Source organism: Cutaneotrichosporon oleaginosum, assembly GCF_008065305.1.
Source record: "Cutaneotrichosporon oleaginosum strain ATCC 20508 chromosome Unknown ATCC20508_contig01, whole genome shotgun sequence".
Taxonomy (NCBI): Eukaryota; Fungi; Basidiomycota; class Tremellomycetes; order Trichosporonales; family Trichosporonaceae; genus Cutaneotrichosporon; species Cutaneotrichosporon oleaginosum.
Window position 1 is genome coordinate 63,070 of NW_027072170.1, and position 27,302 is coordinate 90,371.

The 27,302-nt window shown below is 62.3% G+C and overlaps 11 protein-coding genes across 11 annotated transcripts; 5 read left to right on the forward strand and 6 right to left on the reverse strand.

Moving 5' to 3' along the window:
- Positions 1-1,158: 1,158 nt before the first annotated feature.
- COLE_00030 (uncharacterized protein) lies at positions 1,159-2,793 on the forward strand (the record flags this gene model as incomplete). The annotated part of the gene is made up of 5 exons (XM_018424065.2): positions 1,159-1,188; positions 1,250-1,703; positions 1,903-2,168; positions 2,201-2,293; positions 2,341-2,793. 5 exons carry the CDS (start codon positions 1,159-1,161, stop codon positions 2,791-2,793), a joined length of 1,296 nt encoding a protein of 431 aa, XP_018276512.2.
- Positions 2,794-3,279: 486 nt separating this feature from the next.
- Positions 3,280-4,768, reverse strand: COLE_00031 (uncharacterized protein; the record flags this gene model as incomplete). The annotated part of the gene is made up of 2 exons (XM_018424064.2): positions 3,280-4,352; positions 4,459-4,768. The coding sequence occupies 2 exons, from the start codon at positions 4,766-4,768 to the stop codon at positions 3,280-3,282; spliced, it is 1,383 nt and encodes a 460-aa protein (XP_018276511.1).
- A 628-nt stretch (positions 4,769-5,396) lies between these two features.
- On the forward strand, positions 5,397-6,675 carry COLE_00032 (uncharacterized protein; the record flags this gene model as incomplete). Its single annotated transcript, XM_065626052.1, has 3 exons — positions 5,397-5,659; positions 5,697-5,911; positions 5,951-6,675. The coding sequence occupies 3 exons, from the start codon at positions 5,397-5,399 to the stop codon at positions 6,673-6,675; spliced, it is 1,203 nt and encodes a 400-aa protein (XP_065482546.1).
- Positions 6,676-6,862: 187 nt separating this feature from the next.
- On the reverse strand, positions 6,863-7,272 carry COLE_00033 (uncharacterized protein; the record flags this gene model as incomplete). The annotated part of the gene is made up of 3 exons (XM_018419679.2): positions 6,863-6,973; positions 7,009-7,075; positions 7,154-7,272. 3 exons carry the CDS (start codon positions 7,270-7,272, stop codon positions 6,863-6,865), a joined length of 297 nt encoding a protein of 98 aa, XP_018276509.1.
- Positions 7,273-9,049: 1,777 nt separating this feature from the next.
- On the reverse strand, positions 9,050-10,947 carry COLE_00034 (uncharacterized protein; the record flags this gene model as incomplete). Its single annotated transcript, XM_018424063.2, has 2 exons — positions 9,050-10,605; positions 10,662-10,947. The coding sequence occupies 2 exons, from the start codon at positions 10,945-10,947 to the stop codon at positions 9,050-9,052; spliced, it is 1,842 nt and encodes a 613-aa protein (XP_018276508.2).
- A 1,090-nt stretch (positions 10,948-12,037) lies between these two features.
- On the forward strand, positions 12,038-14,031 carry COLE_00035 (uncharacterized protein; the record flags this gene model as incomplete). Its single annotated transcript, XM_018424062.2, has 6 exons — positions 12,038-12,113; positions 12,160-12,503; positions 12,716-12,899; positions 12,953-13,426; positions 13,461-13,785; positions 13,824-14,031. 6 exons carry the CDS (start codon positions 12,038-12,040, stop codon positions 14,029-14,031), a joined length of 1,611 nt encoding a protein of 536 aa, XP_018276507.1.
- Positions 14,032-14,186: 155 nt separating this feature from the next.
- COLE_00036 (uncharacterized protein) lies at positions 14,187-15,118 on the reverse strand (the record flags this gene model as incomplete). Its single annotated transcript, XM_018424061.2, has 2 exons — positions 14,187-14,830; positions 14,863-15,118. 2 exons carry the CDS (start codon positions 15,116-15,118, stop codon positions 14,187-14,189), a joined length of 900 nt encoding a protein of 299 aa, XP_018276506.1.
- Positions 15,119-15,404: 286 nt separating this feature from the next.
- On the forward strand, positions 15,405-18,530 carry COLE_00037 (uncharacterized protein; the record flags this gene model as incomplete). Its single annotated transcript, XM_018424060.2, has 1 exon — positions 15,405-18,530. One exon carries the CDS (start codon positions 15,405-15,407, stop codon positions 18,528-18,530), a length of 3,126 nt encoding a protein of 1,041 aa, XP_018276505.1.
- Positions 18,531-18,679: 149 nt separating this feature from the next.
- COLE_00038 (uncharacterized protein) lies at positions 18,680-20,814 on the reverse strand (the record flags this gene model as incomplete). The annotated part of the gene is made up of 4 exons (XM_018421511.2): positions 18,680-19,771; positions 19,806-20,435; positions 20,491-20,592; positions 20,626-20,814. The coding sequence occupies 4 exons, from the start codon at positions 20,812-20,814 to the stop codon at positions 18,680-18,682; spliced, it is 2,013 nt and encodes a 670-aa protein (XP_018276504.1).
- A 205-nt stretch (positions 20,815-21,019) lies between these two features.
- COLE_00039 (uncharacterized protein) lies at positions 21,020-22,599 on the forward strand (the record flags this gene model as incomplete). Its single annotated transcript, XM_018424059.2, has 6 exons — positions 21,020-21,603; positions 21,657-21,798; positions 21,831-22,103; positions 22,137-22,228; positions 22,265-22,393; positions 22,428-22,599. The coding sequence occupies 6 exons, from the start codon at positions 21,020-21,022 to the stop codon at positions 22,597-22,599; spliced, it is 1,392 nt and encodes a 463-aa protein (XP_018276503.1).
- Positions 22,600-25,651: 3,052 nt separating this feature from the next.
- On the reverse strand, positions 25,652-26,697 carry COLE_00040 (uncharacterized protein; the record flags this gene model as incomplete). Its single annotated transcript, XM_018420050.2, has 2 exons — positions 25,652-25,803; positions 25,896-26,697. The coding sequence occupies 2 exons, from the start codon at positions 26,695-26,697 to the stop codon at positions 25,652-25,654; spliced, it is 954 nt and encodes a 317-aa protein (XP_018276501.2).
- Positions 26,698-27,302: the final 605 nt, after the last annotated feature.

The window sequence follows — 27,302 nt, forward strand, 5'->3', positions numbered from 1 at the left end:
CCCTTTTGGTCAGGTGGTCGCGAAGGTCGCCCAAGTAAAAGCCGCCGCGCCGTCGCACCGCGCATCCCGGCGTAGACAGAAGGCATTGATTAGACGTAATCCTGGGCTTGGTAGTTCTGGCTCTTGCCGCGGGTTCCAACACGCGTGGCTGAGAATGTATAAAGTAGCACTGTGCAGTGAGGCTGTCTGGCAGATAATTTCAAATATTCTTGTGCGGTAGCAGAATCTGAAGATCGATTGAAGTGTGCACACTAGGTGCGCTGTCACCACATCCGATCTCCACGACCCACTCTCTCGTATCTTATCATGTAGTCTTCACGACACTCCACCGTGAGCATATGGGTACCGTAATCTTGCCCGACGCATTTTCCTCGCCAAGATAGCCCGGGCAAAAAGGGTAAAGTATGCGGGCAAGTGCTCGGATGCTTACGGACTTTGATGGAGACCCGCCGGAGAAACCCCGACCTTTTTGACGATCAGTTTTTCCAGCGCTCAAACTTTACAACCGCCTTGATTTTAGACCTGTGTCTGTGACGCGCTTGACAAATTGGCAGCCCGACGCGATTCGAGCCCGAAACGAGCCCGGTCGGCACTCGCACTCGGGACTCGGCTTCAGGTTACAAGGTGGGAACCAGGGCCGGCGGCAAACCCTACTCCCTGGACATGTGCTTGCTTGGCAGCAGAGGCAGCTCAACATTTCCCCCACCCCCGACTGACCCAAAGTTCTGACGCAGTTCACAGCTCACCGCTTCAGCCAGCAGACAGCACGTAGCGTCAGCGCTCTCGGCCGCGCCCCCGCCACTCGCCTTTAGCCAAACCCCGCAGACCGCCCCGCGCCCAGCACAATGGACGTCGGGCAGTGCGTGCGGGCAACTGGTCTGCTGAGTCGCCCGAGGAAAAACGCGCCGACACCACTCACTACTCGTTGACTTACCCATCGCTCTCACTCCTGCCGCTATCGTTGCAGTCTTCGGTGTCAACAATCGCTCCCCTTGTCTCTCTTTCATTCTTCCACTCTCACCGCCCCGCCTACAGGCTACTACCACGATGGGCTACCCCGAAAAACGCACCGGCTCGCCCGGCTCAGGCTCGGCAGAGGAGGGTTATGCCGTCCACTCCGCGGTCGATGACACGCGGCATGACGCCGTATTCGGCGACATGGAGGAGGGCGGCCCCAACTTCCGTAACGTGAGTGCTAGCCGCGACTGTGCGGCTGTGATGACGCACAAATAGTCAATTCTGACGGCAGGTCGGGTGGATTGGCGCAACGGTGCTCATGATCAAGAGCGCGTTCGGCCTCGGCGTGCTCTCGATCCCCTTCGTTTTCCAGGCAGTCGGCATCGTGCCGGGCGTTATCCTGATTGTTGTCGTCGAGCTCATCGTGACATGGAGCGCGTTCGTCCTCGGCTCGTTCAAGCTCAACCACCGCGAGTGCTACTCGATGGCCGACGTGGGGCGCATCCTCGCCGGCCGCTGGGGCGAGGAGTTCTTCACCCTCGCCGTCTGCATTTGCATGCTCTTCTTCTCCGCCTCGGGCATGGTCGGCGTTACGACCGCGTTCAACGCCGTCACGACACACGCGACTTGCACTGCAGTGTGGATGGTGGTCGTCTTCGTCGTCTCCTTCGGTTTTGCCAGCATCCGCACCCTCGGAAATATCACCTGGCTCGCCTGGCCCGCCTTCTTCTCCATCCTCAGCGCCGGTGAGTGCTCTGCAATGCCACAGAACGTCCGTGCGCGGTCCGTGATCCGAGGTGGCTCCGGCCGCGCCTGATCTTTCCCCTGTCGATCTCGCCATTCAGGTGGCCGGTGCGCCAACTGAATGTGCCTTTCGATGCCCACTTCCGAACCCTTTGGCTCTGCCACAGCCGCCTGCCTCCGCTCGGCATGTGCTAACCCCAGTCCTCGTCATGACGATCGCTGTCGGCGTGCAGGACCGCCCGAACGATGCGCCCGCGACGCCGGCGCCGTGGGACAAGGACTTCAAGATCTTCAACAAGACCGACTTCGTCGGGGGCATCAGTGCCGTCGCGACCATCCTCTTCGCGGCCGCCGGCACGCCCACCTACTTCGGCATCATCTCCGAGATGCGCGAGCCGCGTCTCTACCACCGCGCGATGCTCATCAACCAGACCTTTGTGACCCTCGTCTACATCGTCATTGGCTCTGTAAGTCCCGATTCTTGCCTCGCTGACCATAGGTCGTCTACTGGTACTGTGGACAGTACGTGTCGCAGCCCTCGCTCGGCTCTGCGGGCCGCGTCATGAAGAAGATCTGTTACGGGCTGTCAATTGTGAGTGCCCCTCGATCCCATCCCAGTCTCTACACAGCTAATCCCAGCCCGGTCTCTTCTTCTCGGTAATCCTCTGGGTGCACATCCCGGCCAAGTTCATCTTCGTCCGCCTCCTGCGCGGCAGCGAGCACCTGACAAGAAACTCTGTCACGCACTGGGCGACGTGGCTCATCGCATCGTTTGCATGCACGACGGTGGCGTACATCATCGGCAGTGCCATCCCGATCCTGAACAGCATCATCAGCCTCGTCGGCGCGCTCATCGCCCCCACGCTCTGCATCACCCCCTTCGGCGCGATGTGGCTGCACGACAACGTCCGCGGCCGCAGCTGGCGCTCCCTCTCGACATGGAAGCAGGCGCAGACCGCATGGGCCATCCTCGTCATCCTCATCGGCGTGTTCATCACTGTTGCGGGCACGTACGGCGCAGTCGTCACCATCGTCAAACAGCCGGGCGAGGGGTCGCCGTGGTCGTGCGCTGACAACTCCAATTCGGTCTAGACGACTGACATTCCGGCGTTGTGGCATTGGGCCCAATAATCCTGTACATTAGCTCGCATAGCATATTGATACTCTGCATCTTGTGTATGGCGGCGTGTTGGCGCGGGAGTAGATCTGGGCGCGGCGATTCCTAGATCGCGGACTAAGAGTTCCTCCGCTGGAGACTGCGGCGAAGAGATTTCCCTGACTGTACGGACAGTTGCCCGACAGAATCTTGGCGAGGAGTGTAAGCGCCGCCCGGCGGGGTGTGGGTGCCCCGCGGAGTCGTGAAGGGTGCGGGATGAAGTGCCAGCATGGGACGGATATGAGGTTCAACTAGCAAGACCCGGTAGCATGTCGATTCCCAATTTGATCGCCGCTCACGCTCGTATGCTAACGATGCAATCACTTTCAACGTGATGGAAAACGAATACTCTGGTCTACATGTGATGATTAAATGCTATTCTACAATTATACACAAGGCCTTCAAGCTCCACAGGAAACTTCTTAGGCCTTCTGGATCTTGAGGCCGTACTCAAGGAACATCGCGGCGATGTAGTCGCCCGGCCCTCCGGCAGGGAGGACGCGGTTGCCGCCGTAGCCCGAGTTGAGCCATGGCACAGAAATGACAGGAGCGATAGCCGTCATATATCCCCATCCAAAGATGCGGCCCCAAGTGCCCCGCACTTTGCGCCCCGTGATGCTCTTGAAGCTCTGCTCGGCGGCACACCCGGCGCCAGCGAGCATGAAGAAGAGAACGAGTCTCCCCGGCGACCCGACGGGGTCCATGCACATCTCGGAGAGGGTGTGAAGGAGGCCGCTGAAGAAGAACGTCATGAAAAAGAGGCTGCGGCCGTTGACGGGCATGCCAAGGGCGCGGAGCACGACCGTCGCGGTGACGATGAACATGTGGCGGAAGGTTTGGTGCCAGCGCTTGCCCCAGAGGTCGATAAGCGAGTCCGACTTCCAGGGCGCGCCGAAAATGTTGGGATCCCACGCCTTGACGGGCGCACCGAGGGCGACATGCACGGCCGCAAACAGCTGGTACAGCCCCTCGAACGCCATCCAGATGACCACGAGGATCGCGAGCTGAATGATGATCTTGACGACATAGTTGGGCACAGGCACATCGAGCAGGCCGGGAAGCGCGATGAAGCGGTTGCCGTAGATGAAGGTGTCGAGGACGTTGCTGCCGCCATACGGCTGCTGGAAAACGGGGTCGGCACGGCGCATAAACGAGAAGCACGCATCCATCCCGACATACAGGGCGGCAGCGTATGCCGCATGCCTCGCGACGCTGCCGGCGCGCGAAGAGGGGCGCGGACCCAGGCAGTTCTGCAGGTGGCGCTCAACGTAGTCGGGCGGCACTTTGGCATTCGAGACACCCGGGCTGACGTCGAGGCCGACGTTGCCGAGACCAATCATGCGGCTGTTAACGAGCAGGTCCCACGCAGCACGGCTGCGCCGCGGGCTGCAGGGGTCGCGGATTGGGCCCTTGAGGCATGCAAACTCGATCGTCTTGAACATGAACTGGAGGTAGGGCATGGTCACGACGTGGTTCCACGCGTTGAACCACGGGTCTGGGGTCAGCGTAATCCTGAGGTGGAAGTGACGCGCGAGCTACCAGCGCGCAAGCGGAAATCGGGAATGCAAGTGCGGAGCGCACACGCCCCATGGTCGACTCACTCGTGAAGCGCGTGCTCGTCCAGGCGGACCACATGCCGATGAGGCAGGCGGCGCCGAGCGCGACGCGCGTGTACCGCGTTCCAGGTTCGAAGAGGAGGTAGCACTGGGCATACAGGAGCGCGATGGGGGCGAGGTACCGGGCGACACGCAGGGGCGTGAAGCCCACGGCGTTGGCGATGATGTTCCGGTGGAGTGTGTTGAGCCAGCCAAACGGCCATTCCGTTGCAGAGCGGGCTGCGGAAAGGACAGTGTCGGCCGAGGCGGTGTAGACCTCAGCAAACGATGGCAGGGGGAGGGAGGTAAGCGACATGTGAAGGGGCGTGGAGTGTCGGAGATGAGCTTGGAGTAGCAAGAGGCGCGGAACTGGTGAGCGAAAGCTCAGCGGTGTAACGATCGTAGGTAGGGTTCCGCGAGAGGGAGCGTGAGAACGCGTTAGCGTATGAGAAGAAGGGCGAGAGAGTGTGCAAAAGAGAAAGTGAGAAATGCAAGAGATTGCAGTGAGATGAGACGGAGATATAGATTGGACATAATGTGGATGTGGGGTAAAAGGATAAGGCATAGCCGGCGCGGCGCACGGGACGCAGAGCGGGGAGCTGGGCCCGCGCATTGCCTACGCGCGACATATTTCTATTGCTCCAGGCTCACTGCGCGCCCCACTGGCCAGCGGCGGGACGGATGCTGGAGCGCGGCGCTGATGAGGCGAACCCCCTTGAGTAGGTGGCGCCGGCCGGGACAGATGACAATAAGCTTGAAAGTCATCGGCGATCAGCGGGATGCGCCTCGTCCCTGGAGCCGTGCGTCTCACGTGTGTCCCACGCGCTTGTCACGTGAGCAAGTGCAGCCCTCACTTCCTCCACCAGCGACATCCACCTCTCGCCACCACTGTCATCTTGGTCTCACTATCTTCACCATAACCCTCCATTGCACCCACTCTCATCATGCTGCTCGCTGGATACGACTCGGACTCTGACGCCTCGGGCTCGGCCTCACCACCCCCTGCGCCCGCCCCGGCCCCTGTTCCTGCGACAAAACCAGTAGTCAAGAAGAAGAAGCCCGTCAAGATTGCTCTTGATCTTCCGCCGAAAGCGAAGGGCAGTGGAACGAGCAAGGAGCCCGAGGTTGAAGCCGATGCTGGCGCCGACACCGACGCCGACGCCGAAGATAGGCCGCCGGCCAAGAGGAAACTCGGAGGTGTGGGAAGGTGAGTTGGTGTAGCTCGGGACGTGAATTGACACCAGCTCTGCATTGCTAGGCATGCTTCCCCCACCAAAACGTAAGCTGCCATCGACTGGGATCAAAGCCAAACCCGGCTCGGCATCCCGGCCACCAACATTGGGCATCAGCATGGGGCTGTCGCGGCCTTCGGTGGACGATAATGACCACGACGCGCCGGCCTTCGTCCCCAAGGTTGTCAAGCGCAAGGCGGAGGAGAACCTCGATCTTTTCGGGCTATGTGAGTCACGGATACTCTCCCTGGATAGTCTAACGCCAGCCGAGGCCGTCACCAAGCCAGCTCTGTCGCTCCCAAAAACAACACCAAAGCCGACAAACATCACATCCGCGCCCCCTGTGTCCGAGTTCGTCCCACCCGCGCCGAGTCCCGACGACCCTTATCCGGGCTACTACCAGCTTCCTTCCGGCTCGTGGGCGGCCCACGACCCTGCATACTATGCCAAAGCCGTCGCCTCGTTCGGCAACGCCAACGATGGACTCGCAGCGGAGGAGAAGAGCAAGGCGGCGCGCATCGGTCGAGACTGGGCGGCCCTGGACGACGGGCGCGCCGACGTACTGGAAATCAACGCGAATGATGGGCTCGCCGCAGGACGCGCCGAGGCCGCTCGCCGCGAGCGCCTTGTTCGTCCCAAGACAGACGATTTCGAGTACAAGCCTGTCGGGCAGACCAAGGGCCTGGCGCAGGACCGCCACCAGCTCTCGTCTCTGTTGTCGAGCGCGTACGCGCAGCGCGACGAGCTCGAGGCGCGGATCCAGGAGAACAGGAAGAACATGCGGAACGCACAGATGAAATATGGTGGGTGTCTGGTGTGTGTTGAGGGGCCCGCTGACCGCAGGTTTCTGATTTTCCTGCCAACGATAGACATCCACCCCGGAGGGGTTTGCGCGAGGATGTCACAAGTGGGCGGATGTCACAGGAGGCGTGGCTATTATCTCAATACTCCACTGTCGCGACTGGTGTACAACGATTGTCCATGCACATGATACAACAACAAACTGCCGCGGACGCCTTATAAGAAGAGGGCGTGATATCGGCATCGTGATGCGGGGAGCGTCGAGCCAGCCGCCCACGTTCATAAGTCATGACGTCGTCATCGAAGTCGTGGCCGTCAAGGCAGGCGGCGGCTGCGCGGTGTCGCGCTGGGCGGGTGTACGTGATCTTCCAAAGGCACTAAGCGGATGCGAACGAGCCCATGCGAATAGCGAGCGCCTGCTCGTTGTAGAACTCGAGCTCTCGGAGGGAGTAGAGCACGAGCTTTGCCTCTGGCGGCCCCATATCGAGCTGGGATCAGCGCTGCTAGCAACGGAGCAACCTACTGCGCCGCCGCGCCGCTGCAGCCATCTGTTGGCGTAGTGGATGATGGTGCGCACCTCGTCCTCCGAGCTGGCGTCAGCACCGCACAGACCCGGACGCCCCGGACGTCCCGGAGCCGTGGCGCCCATCTGGACAAAGCGCACTCACAGCGGCATGCCCCACATGGATATCCGCGTCTTGGTGAGGCCAATAAACTCCTGCACCATGGTCAGGAAGAGGATGAGCGGCTCCTTGATCTCGTTGAGGCGCGGGATGAAGCGCATCATCCTGGTGTCAGTCCTTTGGCCTCTGGCCTCTGGCCTCTGGCCATGGGCCAGGACAAGGCAGGATGCAGGATGCAGGATGCAGATGCACTCACCGGTCGAGGATGTCGAGGTAGCGGTCGACGGGGAAGACGCTGCGCGCCTGCAGCTCGCGCAGGTCGTTTTCGAGCTCGAACTGGAGTGTCACGTAGGCCTTCTCGTGCTCGAGCGGCGTGTGGCCTAGCGGCCATGGAGAGTGGTAGGACTGGAACATGGGGGAGGGGGGGAGAGTTGCTTGGGGGGAGGGTGGACGAGACAGCAGTGTAAGCTGTCCGTGTCAGTGCTGCGACGAATGTAGCGCCGGTGGAGAGTGAGGATGAGAATGAAGATGAAGATGAGAACGTGAGGTGAGGTGAGAGGGGCTAGACTGATGGGTGGCGGCCGTCTTAACCAAACGAGGAGACGAGACGGTTGACGGCGGGACATTCGAGACGCTGAGACATGAGGTTCGCCGGCCCTGCGTTTCATGGCTGCTGGCCGGCCGGCTGGCGTCCGCTTCGCTGCCTCCTCGTCCTTGTCAGAGAGACCATGCTTGGCTGAGCTGAGACGGCGCCAGCAGGCACGGTGGCGGATGGCTGTTTCGTGTGTGTCGTTTCGTGTGTGTCGTTTCGTGTTTGCGTGCGCTGTCCTGCCACACCCACGAGCGACAGAGCAAGAGTAGAAGGCATGGAATCAGCGCGGCCGGCCCTGACGGCCAGATCGGGTGGGCGGGGGCGCGGTGACATGCGAGGTGTCGTGGTCTGCCGAGGTGTGGTGTGAAGTGAGTGGGTGGTGAGTGGGGGTGACAGCTGGGCAGTCCCATGCTCACGCTCACGCCCACGCCCACGCCCACGCCCACGGCCACGGCCACGGCCAGCGGCACCGGGCGCGCAGATACCAGCGAGAGGGATGAGGATCTGAGGAGGAGACGAGCGAACATGTGACAGCGCACGAACAAAGGAGGCCCGCGAGAAGCAGCTGGCTCGTGCAGCAAGTGCAGGTTGCTCACCGCAGCGAGCAGGCTGCAGGCTGCAGACAGCAGAACGCGGTACGCAGAGTGACTGTGGCTGTGGCTTGGTTGGCTTGCTGTGGCTGCGGCGGTGGCGTCAGTGTGTGGGCACGGGCGTGGCGGGCAGAAGCGCTGTCCGCCCTGGCCGTGGAGCGCAGAGTGTGTATGCGCTCCCGAACCACAAGGCGTGTGGCTTGTGTGGGTGTTCGTGGCGTTCCTAGATCCAGCAATGTGGCAATGTCGCAGCGTCAGCAGTCAGTCACGAGCAGGCCGCTCCGCTGCTTTCAGTAACTCGAGACCCAAGAGATCGGAGACTTGCTCGGCATGCTTGGTCTGCTTGGGGTAATTAGAGTGCTTCCGCTCGTCAGCTCGCTCGCTCGCCCGTTTCCGCACTTCCGCTCGGCCTGCCGTCCGTCCGCAAGCGCCCGGCCTCTCGCCCCCACGCTCGTCCTCTCGCACTGCCGCTCGTCCGTCGTTGGCCATAGCCCTGTCATGCCTGTCACCTGCTGTCGCAGCACGGGCCTTCAGAAGAGAAGAAACTCTAATGCAACCGAGAGAGAGCGCGTGGATCTGAATACTCTTAATACATGCAAGTTAGGTGCGTTTTGGGGCCGGGTTGTATGGTGCTTAGGTGATGGCTGCAAGTCAGCGGTCTCTTCTCATTGATTGCCCCGATCTCAAATCTCAATCCGCAGCTGAAACGCCAGTTCGCCAGCTGAGCTGAAACGGAACTGAAACCATCACAGCCGGAGTTCACGCTCCCAGCTGAAACCAAAACTCACTGTACTTGGGGCCACCGCCACCCTCGGGGACGGTCCAGGTGATGTCCTGAGTCGGGACCTTGATGGAGCAGGTCTTGCAGTGAATGCAGTTCTGCGAGTTGATGACAAACTTCTTGCCCACGGCGTCGACCTCGGCACCCTCAGCGTCCTGGTACTCGTACACGGCAGCGGGGCAGACGCGGCCGAGAAGGCCGTCGTACTCGGTCACGTTGATCTCAGTGTGGCGCTTGCGAGCGTCCTTGTCGCTCGGGAGACGCAGGTGCACTGGCTGGCCCTCGGCGTGGTTGGTACCCGTGCGGGCGACCGAGGTAAGAATGTCGAAAGACAGCTCACCGTCAGGCTTCGGGTACTCGATGGGCGAGAAGTTGGCGGCGGGCTTGGTCGCGGCCCAGTCCTCCTCGGGGTGGTGGAAGGTCCAGGGCACGCGGCCCTTGAGGAACATCGAGTCGAGGCCCGAGTATGCCATGCCGCCCCACAATCCCAGGGGGTTGTGGAACGATGGGCGGAGGTTGCGCACCTCCTTGAGCTCCTTGTACACCCACGACTCCTCCATCTTCTCGGCGTACGACGACATGTCGACCGGCTCCTCCGACTCCTCACCCTTGGTGAGCTGCTCGTACGCGGCCTCGGCGGCAAGCATACCCGACTTCATGGCATTGTGGGTACCCTTGATCTTGGGCACATTCAGGAAGCCAGCCGAGCAGCCGATGAGGGCTCCTCCGGGGAAGAAGAGCTTGGGAATGGACTGGTAGCCACCCTCGTTGAGGGCACGCGCACCGTAGGCGATGCACTCGCCGCCCTTGAGCACGTCGGCAAAGACAGGGTGGTGCTTGAGGCGCTGGAACTCGCGGAAGGGCGAGATGTACGGGTTCTTGTAGTCGAGGCCGACGACAAGACCCAGGGTCACCATGTTGTCCTCCATGTGGTAGAGGAACGAACCGCCGTAAGTGTGCATGTCAAGAGGCCAGCCGAGAGTGTGGATGATCTTTCCGGGCTCGTGGACCTCGTCGCGCACCTTCCACACCTCCTTGATGCCGAGACCGTAAGTCTGGGGGTCGACACCCTCGCGCAGGTTGAACTTGTTCTGCAGCATCTTGGAGAGGGAGCCGTGGGCACCCTCGGCAATAAGAGTGACCTTGGCGTGGAACTCCATACCGGGCTCGAACGAGTCCTTGGGCTGGTAGTTCTTGTCGAGACCAACGTCGCCCGTGCACACACCCTTGACGCCCTTGCCGTCCTCGGTGTAAACGGGGTTTGCTCCCGCGAAACCGGGGTACACTTCGACACCGAGCTCCTCGGCCTGCTCAGCGAGCCACGACGTGAATCGGGAGAGGGAGATGATGTAGTTTCCGTGGTTGCTCATCTGAGGGGGGTGAGGCATGGGTGCGGAAAGGTTGCCGTTGATGAGGAACTTCATCGAGTCTTTGAGAGCGGGCTGGTTGAGCGGCGCACCCTTCTCCTCCCAGTCGGGGATGAGCTCGTTGAGTGCCCTAGGCTCGAGAACGGCACCGGACAGAATGTGGTTTCCTGGGGAGGGTTAGATGTGATCGTTTCGATAGCCCGCCTGAGCCGACGCGACTCACCAGGCTCGGAGCCCTTCTCGAGAACGACAACGCGGAGCTGGTCGTCTTTGTCAAGCTGCTTGAGACGAATAGCAGCGGAAAGACCTGCGGGGCCACCACCAACGATGCAGACGTCAACCTCGTCAGAGTCGCGCTCGATCGAGTTGAGGTCGAATGGCTCCTCTGCCTCAGAGGCAAAGGTGCGGACGCGAGAGACGACGGGAACGAGCGTGGCGACTCGTGGCCGCCTGACGACAGCGGCGACTGCCGAGCGGGAGGAGCCGATCCAGCGTGTTGTGAGGGACATGTTGGCGGAAGAGGAGTTCGCTGACCAGTGTCTACTGAGAGACGGAGTGGCGAACTGACTAGTGGAAAGAGAGAGAGGGCGATGAGAGAGAGAGAGAGAGATGAGTAGAGCGCGTTCAGGTAATCTCTATGAGGGGGCTGGCAATTGGGGGGAGTGTAATTGGCTGGAGGGAGGGAGGCAAGGTGAGCGAGGCGCGGACTTCGGCACGAGATGCCAAGGTCCGAATACCCGTGGTCCGTGGGAGGTTGGGGAGATTACACTTTGCGATTGCATTTCTAATCTCCTGCATTAATACTTTACTAATCCCCCCCTCCGTGACCCCGGCTAAGTTGCGTCCTTGCGGGTTTTGGCGACCGAGGAATTCGCCCACTTGGACGCTCCGAGCTCCATCGAGCTCTCTCCTCGCATTGTTTGTGACGAGGCGACATCAAGCGAGCGCTCTCCTCCACACACGGCCTCCACACTCCTCCTCCACTTGAGCATGCATGCCTCCGAGTGCCATGGCGACATGGCGAGCATGGGCCAGAGACGTGGGGCGTTGTACTCTCGGAGCCTGCTATCTCGGGCCGAGGCAATCAGCCTCCACTCTGTCACTCTGTTTCTCTCAGCATGACCACCAGCAAGCATGAACCACAGTGTAATCGACTCCCTCGTAAAATGCAGTAGCAGTCCCGGTCCACGTCTGCGTCAAGACCCGTTGACAGATGCGAGCTCCTTCCGAAAGCCGTGCATGGTGGCATGGTGGCAAGCATCGTGGTGGCCCGCGTGGCCCGCACTCCGGCCACCTCTTGGCGCCGCACAAAGGCCGGCTGGCGGTGGGAATTGGGCCGCGCCTAACCTGGGAAACCTGTATCGCCAGGGATCTCACGCGCCTAACAGTGACTAGCACGGGTGCACGCCTAGTCGCTGAGCAGATTCAGCAGATTGAGCCGCTCAAGCCGGCGGCTAATCACGCGTCACACCCTCCACCCTCCACGTGGCCTCCACCGCGAGTGACTCTCAGCTGTCGAGTGCTGTCATGAGGCATCGGTCGTCTCTCCCCAGCTCTATAGCTCTGAATTTCCACCTCTCGCCCATCTTCAACAACACCATGAAGGGCCTCGCGCTCGCCGCCCTCCTCCCCGCCCTCGTGGCCGCAGAGCACATCCGCGGCGTCGACCCAGCATGTACGTGCCTACCACCCGCACCTCCCTCATCCCCCGCTCACCCCAGTCGAGGACAAGTACGCACCCTCCCTCGCCGACTTCACCTGTCTCGACGGCTCCAAAACCATCCCCATGTCCGCGGTCAACGACGACTACTGCGACTGTCCCGACGGCTCCGACGAGCCCGGCACCTCGGCCTGCGAAGGCAGACCCCACGCCTACTTCTACTGCCGCAACGACGGGCACATCCCCGCCCGCATCCTCAGCTCGCGCGTAAACGACGGTATTTGCGACGACGCGTGCTGCGACGGCTCGGACGAGTGGGCGACCGGCGCGTGTCCTAACCGCTGCGCTGATATTGCTCGCGCACACAAGGAGCGCATCGAGCGCGAGGGCAAGATCCGGCGCACGGTGAGTGGGGGTGGAGAGGGAGGCAAGGGGCTGGAGGCCGGAGTCTGGGGCCCGGAGACTGGAGACTGGAGTCTGGGACCGGAGTCTGGGACCGGAGTTTGGAGGCTGGAGTCTGTCCAAGTTGGCGTCTTGAATCTTGAGACCGCAGTCTGGAGATCGCATTCTGGAGTTTGCTGCGCGGAAGTGAAAGACCTATCCTGATCTCACCCCAGGGCGCCAAGATCCGTGGGACATACGTCGCATTCGCACAGAAAGAGAAGAAGCGGCTGCAGGACGAGATCGCTGCCAAGCGCGTCGAGGTGCGCGAGCGCGAGCGGCAAGTGGCCGAAGCCAAGGCGGCGCTCGAGAACGCCGAAGCGCAGAGCCGCGATGACTTGGAACGCAAGAAGTCGTCCCGTGAGTCTCCCCCTCCCCTATTTTGTTCATCACTCGTACCGCGCTGACACCAGCTCTATACAAGGCGCTGGAGGAGCACCGGGAGGCGGTGAAGCGGCTGCGCGACCAGCTGCGCGCGACACAGGACGATCTCGGCACCGTACTCGGTATCTTGGACGAGCTCGCGAAGGGGTACAACCCCAACGGGCAGGACATGGCTGTGAAGGCTGCGGTTGTGGGATACCGCGAGCTGATAGGGGATGCTGAGCCCGAAGGCGAGGAGACGCCCGAGGCCAAGCTCCACACTGTCCGGGCGCCGGACGAGCACCTCTCAGGCTTTGACGTCGAGCGCGTCGTCAACGTCGACCTGGAGAGCTTGCTCGTGGACGAGGCGGCCGACGACGACGACGACGGCCTCCTCTACCGTCTCGAAGAGTACATCCCCGACTCGTTGTACGAGTACTACTACTCTGCGCGCGAGGCGTTCGTGGGCGCGCTCACGAGCATGGGCGTGTTGAAGAAGGATGTGGTCGCGCACGACGGCCCGCGTGAGTCACGGCGTCGTTGATCGCTGATGCCCAGACGTGTCCGCCGCGCGCGAGCGGTACAATGCCGCAGAGCGGGAGCTGAATGCGGTGCGCAGCGCCATCTCTGGCGCCGAAGAGACGCTCGAGCAGATCGGGAACAGGCACTGGTTCGGCCCCGAAGGCGAGTGGAAGAAGCTCGACGGCACGTGCGTCGATACCGTCGCGGGAGATTACACGTACGAGCTCTGTTTCTTCGGCAAGGCGACGCAGAAGAGCAACAAAGACCACTCGAGCAACAACCTCGGCCACTTTGTCGAGTGGAACCCTGCAGCCAAGCCCGGCGAGTATGCGTACTACACCAAGATGGCATATCGGAACGGGTGGGTACTAGGCACACGGCTGGACTAGCTGACGCCAGCGCCAAGTGCTGGAACGGGCCGATGCGCTCCGTCAACGTCGAGCTCGAGTGCGGCAAGGAGAACGCGCTGCTCGCCATCACAGAGCCCGAGAAGTGCGAGTACAACTTCAAGGTCACGAGTCCCGCGCTGTGCTGGCCGCTTGAGGATGCTGGTAAGCCTGTAGTCAAGGAGGATGTGGTCAGCGAGGCTGCCAAGGACGAGCTGTAGACCTGTAGAGCATGTTATAGGAAATGCAGTTACGACGGCAAGCGGTTGACTAACGCGATCATGGATGCCGACCATCCCACACCCACACCCATACCCCCTACCCCCACCCCCCCACCCCCACTCTCTGAGCTGCGATGCAATGCATGTCGTCGTGTCTACCAGGTCCCAGCGGAGGCGGTACGTTTCGAGACCTTGTCCCAGTCGAGGGTGCGGAACCAGTCACGCGCGTACTGGCCGCGCGAGAAGACGCCGTACTTGTCACCGAGGTATGCGTGCTCAAAGAGGTTGAGGACGGCGAGAGGTGTCGCCTCGGAGCCAGCGCGACGGCCGGCGGCGCTAGGGTTCTGCCTGGGAGGGGGGGCATCCGGGGAGGACTCGGCCTCGGGGGCGGGGGCGGGAGACAGGTCGCCCGAAGTGGCGGGCGTGCCAAAGACGGGGAGGGTGTCCTGCCGTCCGCGCTGCTGGCGCATGGTAACGAGGAGGGTGCCGGCGCCGTACGTTGGCACGACGTCGATGTCGGCGAGCCCGTCGCCGGCCTTGACGATCCACAGCCATCCCGAGCCAACGATGCCGTCGGCGTACGCGGCGACACGGTCCTCGAGCGCCTGGAAGTGGTCTGGGACAGGCTTGGCCGCGTCCGCGTTCAAGCCCTCGAGGAAGTACGAGTTGTTGAGGAGGAGCGAGGCGTAGTTGAACGCGAGGGCGAGCGAGGGCTCGCGCGCGCTCAGCGCCAGCAGGTCGGTCATGTGCAGCTTGTCGTTGTCCCACTTGAGCTTGATTGGCGAAAGGCCCGGATTGTCTGCGTGAGCTGTATACGCGGGGGCAACGCACTCCTGACCTCGCCTTGCAACCGCTCCCACAGGCCCGCCTGCCACTCGTTCAGCCGGTCGAACTGCTCAGCGCCGATAAAGCTCGGGAGGCCGTTGAGGATGCGGGGGTCGACGCCGCCGATCGCGCCGCCCGTCGGCTTGCGCGTCGAGCCGGCCGCTGCCGCCGTCAGGATGCTGCGTGCCGGCGCAGAAGAAACGAAAGGTGCGAGGGGAGAGCGCGCCGCGGCGCGGGCAAAGTTCGCGAGCGGGCGGGACATGGCTGCGAGCTGCGTAATGGATGCGGGTGAAGTGGTCGGCGTCGGCGTTGTCCAGAAAAGTCGGCCGCACTTGGGCTTTCCGAAAGATCAACGCTGGATACCGTGGGAAAGCATGCCACGTGACTCGTGGGTGGATGGGCGGAGATGGACCTGATTTTGGCGGATGGCACAGACGAACAAAGAACGCGCCGTCGTTGCAGCCTCCTCGCCTCTCGATCTCCCGACCTCTCGCGCTTGCCCCCCGGCACTGTCATGTTCTGAGTCGTCCCCGTCCTGAGAAGAGACCATGATCGCCCGCTCGAGCTGGCGCATCACGGTTCCCCGCTTGCGACTCGTCGCCCGCGCCGCGCACCGCGCGCGATACAGCAAGACTGCCGACTTCCCCCTCCTCGAACATGACGGGTCGGCCAGCCCCGGAAATGCTGCGGCGCGCGAACCATACGGGCAAGAGTACGGTGCTGGCCCCTCGTGCATCCCTTACGAGCCGCCAATATCCTCTCCCTCGGCTGCGGCTGCGGCGGCACGACCAGGGCCTACGGCAACCACGGACGCCGCCGCCGCGGCGCGTTTGGCGCGCACGACCACGCGGCAGTCGGCACGATGGTTGCGCAAGGCGCTCAACTCGATCTCGGACGCCGAGCGGCGCGCGCTGCAGGAGCCCATGGAGCGCGCGACCGCTAATGCCACACTTGCGCGCATAGGCATCCGCGTGCAGGCGCTGTCGCGGCTAGAGCTGCACACACTTTTGCACGACTTGATCCGGCTCGGGGCGACGTCCCTGGCGGTGTGGGTGTGTACCGACGTCCTTGAGCATCTCCACCCCTCGTCGATACCCCGCAAAGTGTTCTCTCCCTCGACGCTCGTTGCACTGGGACGGCTGAGCGATGGCCAAGAGATCTATCTCCCTCCGCTGTACAGGCACCCCATCGGCCGTCTTGAGCAGCCGTCCATCGACGAACAGCAACCACGGCAGCCCTCGCCATACCTTGCCTCGCTTCTCAGCATGCTCGAGCTCCTCCAGCGTGTCCGCCACCGGCGGCCGCAGGAGCTGTATCGCCTCGCCATGATTCAGTGCATCAACGAGTGCAGGCCCGACGAGGCCGCCAAGATCTACGTCGGCTTGGTGGAAGAATGGATCATCGAGGGGCGCATCGCCGAGGGCGCCGACCCAAGTGACTTTTACGCTGGCGGTGGCCCGCCGCGCGAGCCAAGGAGCGACTCGCCGCTCCTCGCGATGTGGTTCAAAGGTGTCCGCACATGGCGTCTCCCAGGGGAGGCACTATCTCCACACGATCGCCTGGACCTGTGGCATCCACATCACCACTCGCTCCAAGAACGCCTCCGCGGCTTCCCCATGCCCATCCCGACATCCCCGCCCTCCCTCGTCCCCAACCCATCCATGCAGCTGCTCTCCATTATCATCAACAATCTCGAGCTGGATCCGAGGAAGCTCAGCCCCGCAGACTATGCTTCGTCAGTCCGCGCGCTGGCAATGCTCGCCAACACGGTGCTCTCGCGTACGCTGCCGGTCCCCGCTGTCCCATCCATCCTCAAGGCGTTCTCGGACTCGCACATGGAGCCGCGTGTCTATCCCGAGTCGTTCACAGAGGTCCCCGAGAGCCATGGATGGGCGTACACCGCCAACACGCAGGTGCACGTCGCGCTTGTATCGCTCATGTTCTCGCCGCCCAACTACGCGCGAGCGGCCGAGATCGAACGCCGATTCTCGCCCGAAGACAGACTCCCACACGAGGTCGGCGCGGCACGGTACATGCTCCGCCCGCTGGGGTGGAAGTCGTGCCTCGTCCTCATCAAGTACGCTGCCGAAACCCTGCATCAGCCGCGACTCCTGGCGCGTCTCTTCGACTACATGAAGGTCACGTTCAAGGAATGGGACATGCCCGCGCTCAACATCCTGTTCCGCGGCTCGTCTCAGACACGCGACAACGCTCTGGCAACGGCAGTCGAGGAGAAGGTATTTGGCGGCTCCCTCCTTGGAAATCCCAAGGCGACCGAGGCGGGCGACAACAAGGGCGAGGAGCAGCAGCCCCAGGCCCAACTGCATGCCTTGCTGCCAAAGACGCATAATCCGCAGACCAAAGAGCAGCCGGTGCTTCAGCACGATTCCGAAGTGGAAGCGCTTCTGGACGGAATCGACATGGAGGCCCTGAAGGCAGACTCGCACACTCTCGTCGCCCTGGTCAAGCACTTGACCGTGACGTCGCAGTTTGACCGCATCATCATGCTCGTCTACACAGTTCTGCCTTACCTCGCCGTCAACACCGCTACGCCAGCGGCCCGAGTCGAGCAGCTTGCGGAACTCACCGGCGCAACCATCTCAAGCCGTGGTCGCATCCTCCCCGTACGACTTCCTGCTGAGCTGTTCGCCGCGATCATCGCCGCCTTAGCAAAGTCAGGCAACACTGGTCTCGCACAGCGCATATTCCGGCTGGCTCGATCGTATGAGAAGCAGGACTACACCTCCCAGAAGTTGAAGGAGCCCATTCCACAAGCGACGACTGCCACGAGCTCTCCTCAACCGGCCGAGCAGCAGGCCTTGCAGCCCAAGAGGCATCCGGCGGCCTATTACTTCATTCCAATCCACATGTACACGTCCCTCATCCAAGTGTACGGCAACGAGACCCGGCCGCGTCCCAACGCGATCGAGAACAGCCCTCGTGGATGGGAGGCGACGAGCCCATACAAATTCATGAACCGGCAGGAGGCCGGGCACCACATGGCGTGGGACTCGTACAACGAAGCGATGCGGCGGTGGCGCCTCTCACGGCGCCTGCACGAGCACAACCTCGCGCAGCTGGCCGCCGGGGAAGACGTAGTGTTCGACGTGACGGAGCGCGAGCTGGCGGAACGCACGCCCGACGGCCGCTTCTTCGCCGCCATCATCCGCGTCTACTTCGCGCGCTGGAACTTGAACAACGACATCCTCCTCGACCGCCGCGGCCGCGAGAAGGTCATGCGCCTGCTCCGCGACATGCGCGACGCGGCTGTGCCCATCCCCGCAGGCCTCGCGACCAAGCTCGCCACGGGCCAGGTCGAGGGCCCCATCTTCCCCGACATCGTCACCACCAAGAGCTTGCATCGGCCGCGCACGTACGCCCGCGGCGTCGTGCAGGAGCACCGCAAGTTCGGCTTGCGCGGTGGCTCCTACGACCACTACCGGCGGCCGCCTGTCGGTCCCGAGGATCCGGCGAGGGCAGACTACGCTGAGCGCAGCCGGAGGCGCGTGGATCGAGCCGCGGAGGGGCGGGGTGGGGCGGAAGCGCCGCGCGAGAGGCGCGAGTCGAGCGCGCGAGTGACGACTGCGATACGCCAGTCGCGCGAGGAGAACGGCTGTATGGGTCAGGACAGGAACGAGGGTGGCTCGCCTCTCTCACCCTCACTCGTGCAGTAGCGCTAGCGCCATACACATAGTAACGGAGTCATCATCAGATCACATATTGCACAGCACGCATCATGCATCACCAATCACTGCCAGTCTCTTATTCAGTTTGTCAACGAATATGTGCATAGGGAGAAGATCTATTATGTGGCGGCCTGCGCCTACTCGGCCGCTGTCGGCTCCTCCTCGCCCTCCTCCTCGAGCATGCCGACCTCCCACTCGCCGCCGACGTCCCAGCGCGACCCCGGCGCCGCAGCACTGAGGTACTTGACGAAGCGCATGACGCCGGGGTCGCGGAGCACAAGCAGCAGGCGGTTGAAGGACACAGGCTGCGTCAGCAGCGGGCCGCCGTCCTCGCCCTCCGAGTCCGAGTCGAAGTCGCCGTCCGAGAACTGGTCGGGGTCGAACTCGAGCTCGACGCCGCCCATGGTAATCTTTGGCCCGTCGTCACCCTTCTTGCTCTCTCCGCCATTGGCCTCGTCGCCGTTCTCGGCGCCCGCCCCCGCCACAGCCTCCTTCTCCTCGGCCTCGGCGGCCTCCTGCTCCGCCTCGGTGCGGTTGGCTGCGGCAGCACGCTTCGCCAGAGCGCTCTGGTACGTCTCGGGGTCCTCCGACTCATCCGGTGCGGCGAGGTAGCACTCCCACCCGCCGTGCTCGATTAGCGCGTCTTCCGCGTCGCTCCCAGCCGGTACGTCGGCCCACCACGACAGACCGAGGAACGCGTCGAGGCGCGCCTCGCCGGCGCGCTCTTCGCCGTTCGCGAGCGTGTAGTCGAGCCCGCGGCGGAAGCGGCGCGCTTCGGCGCGGTACGCCATCGGCGCCAGAGATGAAACGACGCCAAGCCACGCACGCCACGCCTCGGAGGGCAGGAGCTGCGCGAGCACCGAGCGCAGCGCGGGCGTCGCGGCCGACTCGGAGACGAGGCTCGCGAAGCGGTGTTTCGACGCTGGGCCCTGCAGCGCCCACCCGTCGCCCTCGCCCACGTCCTGTCCCGGAATGAGCTTGGAGTCGCCGTACGCGGCGGCGTCGGCCGCCTTTGTCTCAGCCTTGATCTTGTCGGCTAGGTCGGGGCGGAGGAAGTTGTGCAGCACAATCTCGGACGCCTCGACGAACTGGCCTGACAGCTTCTCCAGCGTCTGCGGGGTGAGGTACGACGGCGCGAGGAAGTCCTTCAGGAACGCGATGTGAGAGGGAGTAAGACCTGCGGGCGGGTCCGCAGTGTAGGGGACCATGGGGATGGTGGGTGCGGCGGTCTGGTGTCAGAAGGAAAAAGGGGAGCACACTCACAATCTGCGCGAGCGAGCTCAGCGCCGCACGCTGGGCCTTCTCATCCTCGTACGCGCCAAAGCCCTCCTCGCCCTCTATGGGGCGGTGGAACCACCCGGACACGCCCAAGCGGCGCCGCCCGTCGCCGACAATCACCTCCTCGACCGAATGGTAGCTGCGCCCCGGCTGGACCTGGAAGAAGATGATCTGGCCCCACTTGACGGGCAGGGAAGCCACCGCTTTAGTGCCAGGCAGGCCGCGCTCGTCGCCGTTCTCGACGGGAAACAGCTCGAGCGAGCCGCCCCACTTCGGGTCCCAGCCCTTGAGGAACTTGCCGTTGTCGGCCGGCTTGGTGTAGTCGGACGCAGGTGCGTCGAGCGGCGAGTTTGGCAGATACAGGATGTATGAGATGACGCGCGTCGAGATCGAGTCGTCGTGCAACAGCAGGTGCGAGCCCTGCGTGTACAGGCCCACAGAGCAGTCCGTCTTCTTGCCCGACAATGGGCCGCAGCCGGTAACGTCGCGCACAAACTTGCGGAACTCTTGCGAGTACAGCGCCTCCTTCAACCGCGTGATGCAAGGAAGTGCCGCGAGCGTCTCCTCGGGCAAGTGCTGCTCGTCGAGCGAGGCGAGATCAGGCGTCTGCTGAATCTGGTTGTTAGGGCTGATCGCCACGGCTCTGCTTGCCCACTGCGAGTCTGCTCACCTTGTAGATATCCGTCTCCTTCTGCTCCCACCCCCATCCCGGGAGGCTGCCCTCCTCTCCGCGCACGCCGTACGTCTTGGTCTCTTCGACAACTGACTCAAGCTAGGGTCAGAACATCTCCTGCAGCCCACTCACAAGCTCATCCGTCAAGAGACCCGGCACAACAATATGCTTGTATGGGGTCGACTGCTCGTACGTCTCGTGGAGAGAATGGCGCGTGGCGCCCTCCGGGAGCGTGATAGCGGGCGAGACATCGGCCTTGGCCTTTTTGGACTCCCTGCCAACCTCTGGACCGGGGGAGCGGGGTCGCACTGTGCTGGGCATGCTGTAGGGGTGGATTGAGTGTCGAGCAAAGTCAGATCGAGAAATTGTGTGGAATGGCTGTTGAAGTGGAGGTCGATCACGTGCAGCCCTAATGTACCCTAATGAAACAATAGAACGACAACAAAAGAGCCCTTTCAGGCACGTTATCGTCGGCCGACAGCCGCTTGAAATCATCCACATCACAACAATCTCCGCACTCAGCGCCATGGCTCACGCAGAGTCGGCGTCGGCGCCTCTCAAGCGACAGTTGTCCATCGATGTCGACGACAGTGCAGAAGCTGGTCCGTCGGCGCGCACTCTGGAGATCAAGCGGAGGCTGGTGCGAGCCAAGAAGCTGCGTCGTCCCGAAGACTCTAATGACGATCCACCCCCATCACCACCCGCGCCGGAACCCATTCCAGCCCAGCCCTCCTCTCCAGCACGAGATGTCTCGCAATCACCATCACCGCAGAAGCGCACTCCTTCACCACGCCCCCCCTCGCCACCCCGAGGCTTCCCCCGGTCCGCGTACGCGCCGCCAAGAAGCGCCCATCCCGGCCTCACCGGCTGTCGGTCTGTCTACAGCTACTCTCGGCTGAACCACATCGAAGAGGGAACATATGGCGTCGTTTTTCGCGCACGATGTAACGACACGGGCGAGATTTACGCGCTCAAGAAGCTGAAGCTTGACGAAGAGCGGCACGGCTTCCCCATCACGAGCTTGCGCGAGATCATGGCGCTCATGACCGCTGGCCAGCACGAGAATGTGGTGGGCATTCGTGAGATTGTCGTAGGGGATACGTTGAACCAGTGCGTTGGTCTCGGCGCTCGTGGCAGATGAAGAAGCCCATGGCTGACGCCAGAATCTTCATCGTGATGCCGTTCATCGAGCACGATTTGAAAACGCTTCTCGCGGACATGCCACACCCGTTCGTGCAGTCCGAGGTCAAGACAATCATGCGCCAGCTGCTCTCGGCCGTCGCGCACTGCCACTCGCTCTGGATTGTGAGTGGTCTTTCATATATCTCTAACGCCAGCTCCATCGCGATTTGAAGACATCCAATCTCCTCATGAACAACCGCGGGCAAATCAAGGTAGCGGACTTTGGCCTCGCCCGCAAGTTCGGGGATCCGCTTGGCGACATGACCCAGCTCGTGGTGACGCTGTGGTATCGTGCGCCTGAGCTGCTCCTCGGCTCGAAGGAGTACACGACCGCCATCGACATGTGGTCCATCGGCTGCATCTTTGCCGAGCTGATACAAACCGACCCGCTCTTCCCGGGTCGAGGCGAGATCGACCAGCTGGGCCGGGTGAGCGAGCGTAATGAGCATGGCTGACCGCAGATCTTCAACTTGCTGGGCAAGCCGAACGACGACATGTGGCCGGGGTTCTCGCGCCTCCCAAACGCCAAGAAGATCAACCCTGTCGGCCCGACGTGAGAATAAGCCTCGTTGCTTCCTCCTAACTCCAGATTCTCGACGTTGCGGCAGAAGTTCAGGCATCTCACTTCAAACGGCCATGCACTAATGGCCGCGCTCCTCTGCTATGACCCCGAGCGCCGCATATCTGCGGCTGAGGCGGTGGACCATGCCTACTTCTCGTGAGATGACGATGACGATCTCTCTGACGCGCAGTGAAGAGCCGCTGCCGAAGCCGCCAGAACAATTCGCCGCCTTCCCGAGCGTAGCCTCCGGCGAGCGGCGGCACAAACTGTTGCCCAGCCCACGCGCGCCAGCGCACGAGGAGGCGGGGGACACGGACGGACTCGAGAGGCCCGACGCCCTCGACTTGGAGTCGCTCGTGTAGACGCACCATATCAGCATGCAAGGCGTCTGTCGTCGCAGCCAAATGACGCCGGCCCCAACGGTGGAGACGGAGTGAAGAAGCCGGCGCGACTTGCGGGAAGTACAGCGCCCACGAGCGCCGACACTTGAGCATTTGATCTTGTCCTGCATCAAAGCACTATCTGCATGTCAAGTACTCCTCTTCGAGCCTTCCACGCGCCGAGCTACGTCGCGATGTCGTCTGGCACCTCTTCTACCCCTCTATCCTTGTGCTAAACATGACATCCACCAGCCGCCCGCGCCGCGCTCCCCTCCCACGAGCCAGTGACTCGGGGGAGGGGAGCCCGGCGCAAGCAGGGCGGCGTAACCCCAGTGCGTATATTAGTGTCGGAAGGCCTCGTAGACGCGTGTGCCCAGATTTCAGATCGCCATGCCGCACGATACCTCCCCCTGACCACTTCTGACCATGCCAAGGGCGGTGATGCGCTCGCTTCCGGACGGATATCAAAGCCATACACTTGTGCCCGTGATGTTGACACAGAGCGGTGAGACACGGAAGTTGATGGTGTCTGTGCGCCACATACTCCCCCGGCGCACGCGCGTGCCAGCGCACCGTGGCCTGGATCGGCTAGCGATTGCTTCTTGTTCAACCCACATAGTTCATCTGGGTAAACCCTGCTCTGTGGGCAGTGCGCTTGCGCCTGTCCTTGCCTTCCGCCATCGGGACCCATCCAGCGTTGCTAAAGCCCGGGTTGACTTTCGTCCAGGCTGCGGCACGGTCATCTTGATGTCGCCGTGGTGTGTCAGCGCTGGCACCATCAGACTGTATAGGGACGATGTGTTCAACTGGATGAGGGAGTTTAACTTGATGCGTCTTCCAGGACGTGGGATGTGTCTGATGAGTCCGGGCGACTTGACGGGCGCAGGCTGGCGTGAGTGGCGCCGAGTCGTGCGCGGCCCTGTCCCGAGTTGTAAGAGGGCTAGAAGCGATGGTGTCGATGGTGTCTAGCTTCCAGCCGGTTATCGTAACTCGGATCAGACGCGGATGGCTGGGGAGGTTGGAGGATGCAGAAACGCTGACGGCGGCGCCTTATATGCGATGGACGCAGCACTGCGTCAATAATGGAGCGATGATGGGGTCATGTGTACAGCATAAGATGAGGCTTCGCGACATGCGCGTACGATGAGACGCGCTTCGTATAGCATAACGCAACTCGAACGCCACAACAGCGATCCGAAGGACAGCGCAGTGTGTCCCTCCGCCCCGATGTATCCTGTGCCGATGCGCTTGGTGCAGAGAGAAGCAGGCCGATTGCTTCTCCAAAGGGCTCTGCGGGGTCGATAATTCTGGGTTTATGGAGTTTCCTTGCGAGTCACGGTGCCACCAAGCGGGAAAAATGTGGGCTGGGAAGAGTGCACGCTCCGTGGGATTCACTCGGCGGCTGAAGACCAAGAGGAGAGCAGCTCGATATGTCGGGACTCACTGGTCGTTACGTCTCCGGCCGTTAACTCGGAAGCGTACGAGGTTGGGCCTTTGCCGCAAATCTCGGTATGTACGCAATGCGAAGGTGGTATGTCTACTTCTCGCTGCTGTGCAGCTCCCGCTCGGCAGAAAATATCGGCTGACACCATCCCCGCTTTGCCACGACCCCGCCACTGCAGCCAAGCAATGCATTACAGGTCACCACGCTTCTACAATTACGACGCCGCGCCTACGCGCCGCGCCCGCCTACCTCTCCCACATGTCATCATCCGGACAATCCAGCGTCGCCTCCCACGACTCGAACCCTTTGCAGAGCCGCGCCGTCGGCCTGTACAGCGGCAACGTGTCCGACACGGGCGCGCGCATCCGCCACAGCACCGAGACATGCACATGCTGTTCCCCAACCATCTGCCGCGGGCGTCCGCGGTTGATGCTGTCGTCAGCCACTGCCGGATCAGCGACACCCACATCCACTTCGAGCTGCGCTCGACCGTCACAAGCTCGGGCGAGTATCGCCGCGTCTTGAGCGGGAGGTACTCCAGCAACCACCAGATGTTCTTGAGGCTTACTTTGGGCGGGCGCATCGCGTCGATCGACGGCGGGCCCGCACACACGTCCCGCTGCGCGACCAGATACACCAGCTTGCGCAGCTCGCTTTGAGGAATCTTGCTGCGCAGCTCCTCTAGCTCTTGCCGGCGGTCCTGTTCAGACTGAGGGTTGACGAGTTGATCAGAGACTATGTTGTCCAGTCTCTCCAGGCGGCGGAGGGTGGCATCACTCGGGTACTCGCGAATCTCGCCATGTCCGTCACCCCCAGGCGGACCGGAGGGCATGGCCACCGCCTTGAGGTAGCGCACGCCTGTCGAGCTGAGGAGAATACCGCAGTCTACTGCCTCGCGCAGTATCCACCTGAGGTTAGCAAGGGCGGCTGCGAGGACCCCACCTGAAAGGGATGTTGGAAAGGGACGGGTCACCGTTGAAATCAGAGCCACCGCCAACGTCAGAGTGTGAGCCCATGAACCAGCAGTCAATCCGGCGACGCTTCAACCGTCCGTTGTCAAAAGTCCACGAGTGCGTAGGGTACTCCTCTTCGCGGGCTTTGACAGCTCTGGCGAAAGCGATCTCAGCAGCCGCGATTTGCGCGGCATCACCGGTTCGCCTCGCCTTGGCCAGTGTCTCCTGGGCTTCAGTGACATTATTGCACAGTTGGCTCTCTCGCTGGTCCAGGTAGCGGTACTCGGGCGTGAAGCGGATGCGGCGCTCGTCGAGTGCCAGGGCCTGGCGAAAGAACTTGACGGCCTGCACGCCGCCGGCGAACGGCAGGCGTGGGAGACCGATGCCACCCAGACTCGAGACTGTGTCCCATGCTCCAAGAAACTCGATGACGACTGGCCGCGAGAGACCAAATATACGCCGGTACAGCGCACCAGGGCTGTCCGTTTTGGTGCATGGCCGCTCGCCCCTCACCACGCGGTGATCCGTGTAGACGCGGTACGCCCTGGGGTTAGACTGGCACATGAAGGATAGACATACGCCTTAACTGAGCGATGGTTGCCGCGTGGGAGCAGCCCGACCTGAGGTTAGCGCTGTACTAGCCTCCAGCTACCTTCTGAATCATGCCGGCGAGCGCACGCGCAACATACGCGCCGCGCGAGTACCCAAAGATGAACACGTGGTCGCCCGGGGTGTAATAGTCCATGAGGTATGCATAAGCATCACAGACGAAATCGTCAAAATTCCTGACTTGATCAGCGCCACTGGCGTCACGCGTCGAAACTCACCAGGCGAGGGCCAGATCGATCACCATGGCGGCTTTGCGGCGGATCTCTGCCCACGAGCCAGTGCTGGACGGCAGGACAGTACCTGCGTGTTAGCGTGTGTTTGGCGGTCCTTGACTGCCCATCTGAACTCACCAAGCCCACTGCTGTAGTAGAGGAACTGGTCCTCGTCGGCCTTTAGCACCGTGTGGAGCTTGATGAGATTCGAGTTCTTGTCGCAAAACTCCTTGCCGGTCCCGTCGAGAAGAAGGACAATGTTGCGGCGCTTTCGCTTGGACGGGCGGCCGCCGGGCGAGTAGAGCGAGTTGACTCGCTGCGGCGGAACGTTGGTCTGGAGGGGGGGCAGAATGCGGCTTGGGTTCTTTGAGCCATTCGTGCCGTTGCCGCCATCCGAGCTGGCTTTGCTAGGCAGAGGGGGCGAGGTTGCGGGGGCTTCGCCCTCACCCGCGAACGCGAACCCGTTGATGGACGGCGGAGTGGGCGTTTCCTCGACGGAGCGCGGGACAGGCTCATCCGCTCTCGGGAGATTAGTGTTCTTGATTGACAAGTAAGAGGTGTCGCTCTCGGGGGGCAGGTCGAGGGGAGGAAGGGGTAGCTCGAAGGGCGTGTCAACAGCGGGAATAGGAGGAAGGAAGCGGTCGGAATGAGTGTGCAACTGGGGGATGGCATGGTGGAACGGGTTGCCGCGGTCCTCGAGTGAAGGGGTAGTGGAGGCCTCGGAGACGGGCGAGAGAGGCCGCTGATACGCGACGGGGGGACGGAGGTGGTCGTCGCCGGCGTCTTGGGAGGCAGAGGGGGATGTCTCGGAGGGGTCGGGGAGGGGGCAAGAGGCGCGCGGCGCGCCGGACACGTTGGCCATCTGAGGCATTGGGGGGGGTTGGACCTAGCGGAGACCGGCGGGGGGCGCTGGTGCCGTCGACGGTGTGACAGTGGATGAGGGGTGGGCCGGACGCTCGTGGTGGGGACGGCCAAGGACCAGAGGATCGGAGGGCCCGATGACCAGAGGAGAGAAGAGAGAAGAGACGGACGATGAGGAGATGTGTTTATGTACGTTGAGTCTCCTTGTGCTTGGCGGTGGCAACCAACTGCACCAGGGCGAGCTCTGGAACATGTACATTGAGCTTAATTGCCACTCACTCATATATACAGCATGTCTCTTCATGCCGGACGGGGGTTGATGGGCGTGTTGGTCTGGCCGTGGTCACGAGGATGGTGCATGATGGTGTCGAGTTGGCGCGTCTCATCGCGCGTTGTGAGGCCGCTGATCGCTGGCAGCAGGTAGCAGGCAGCAGGCAGCAGGCAGACGATCCGTCGATCCCTCACATGCCTCACATGCCTCACATGCCTCGGCAGCGGATTGTTTAGTCGCCGCCACCCATCTTCACGTCTCCCATCTCTTGCGCCTCCAAGATCCAAGACAAACCGGAGCATGCATACTCATCGGTAGGCGCGAGGCGTGCCCGC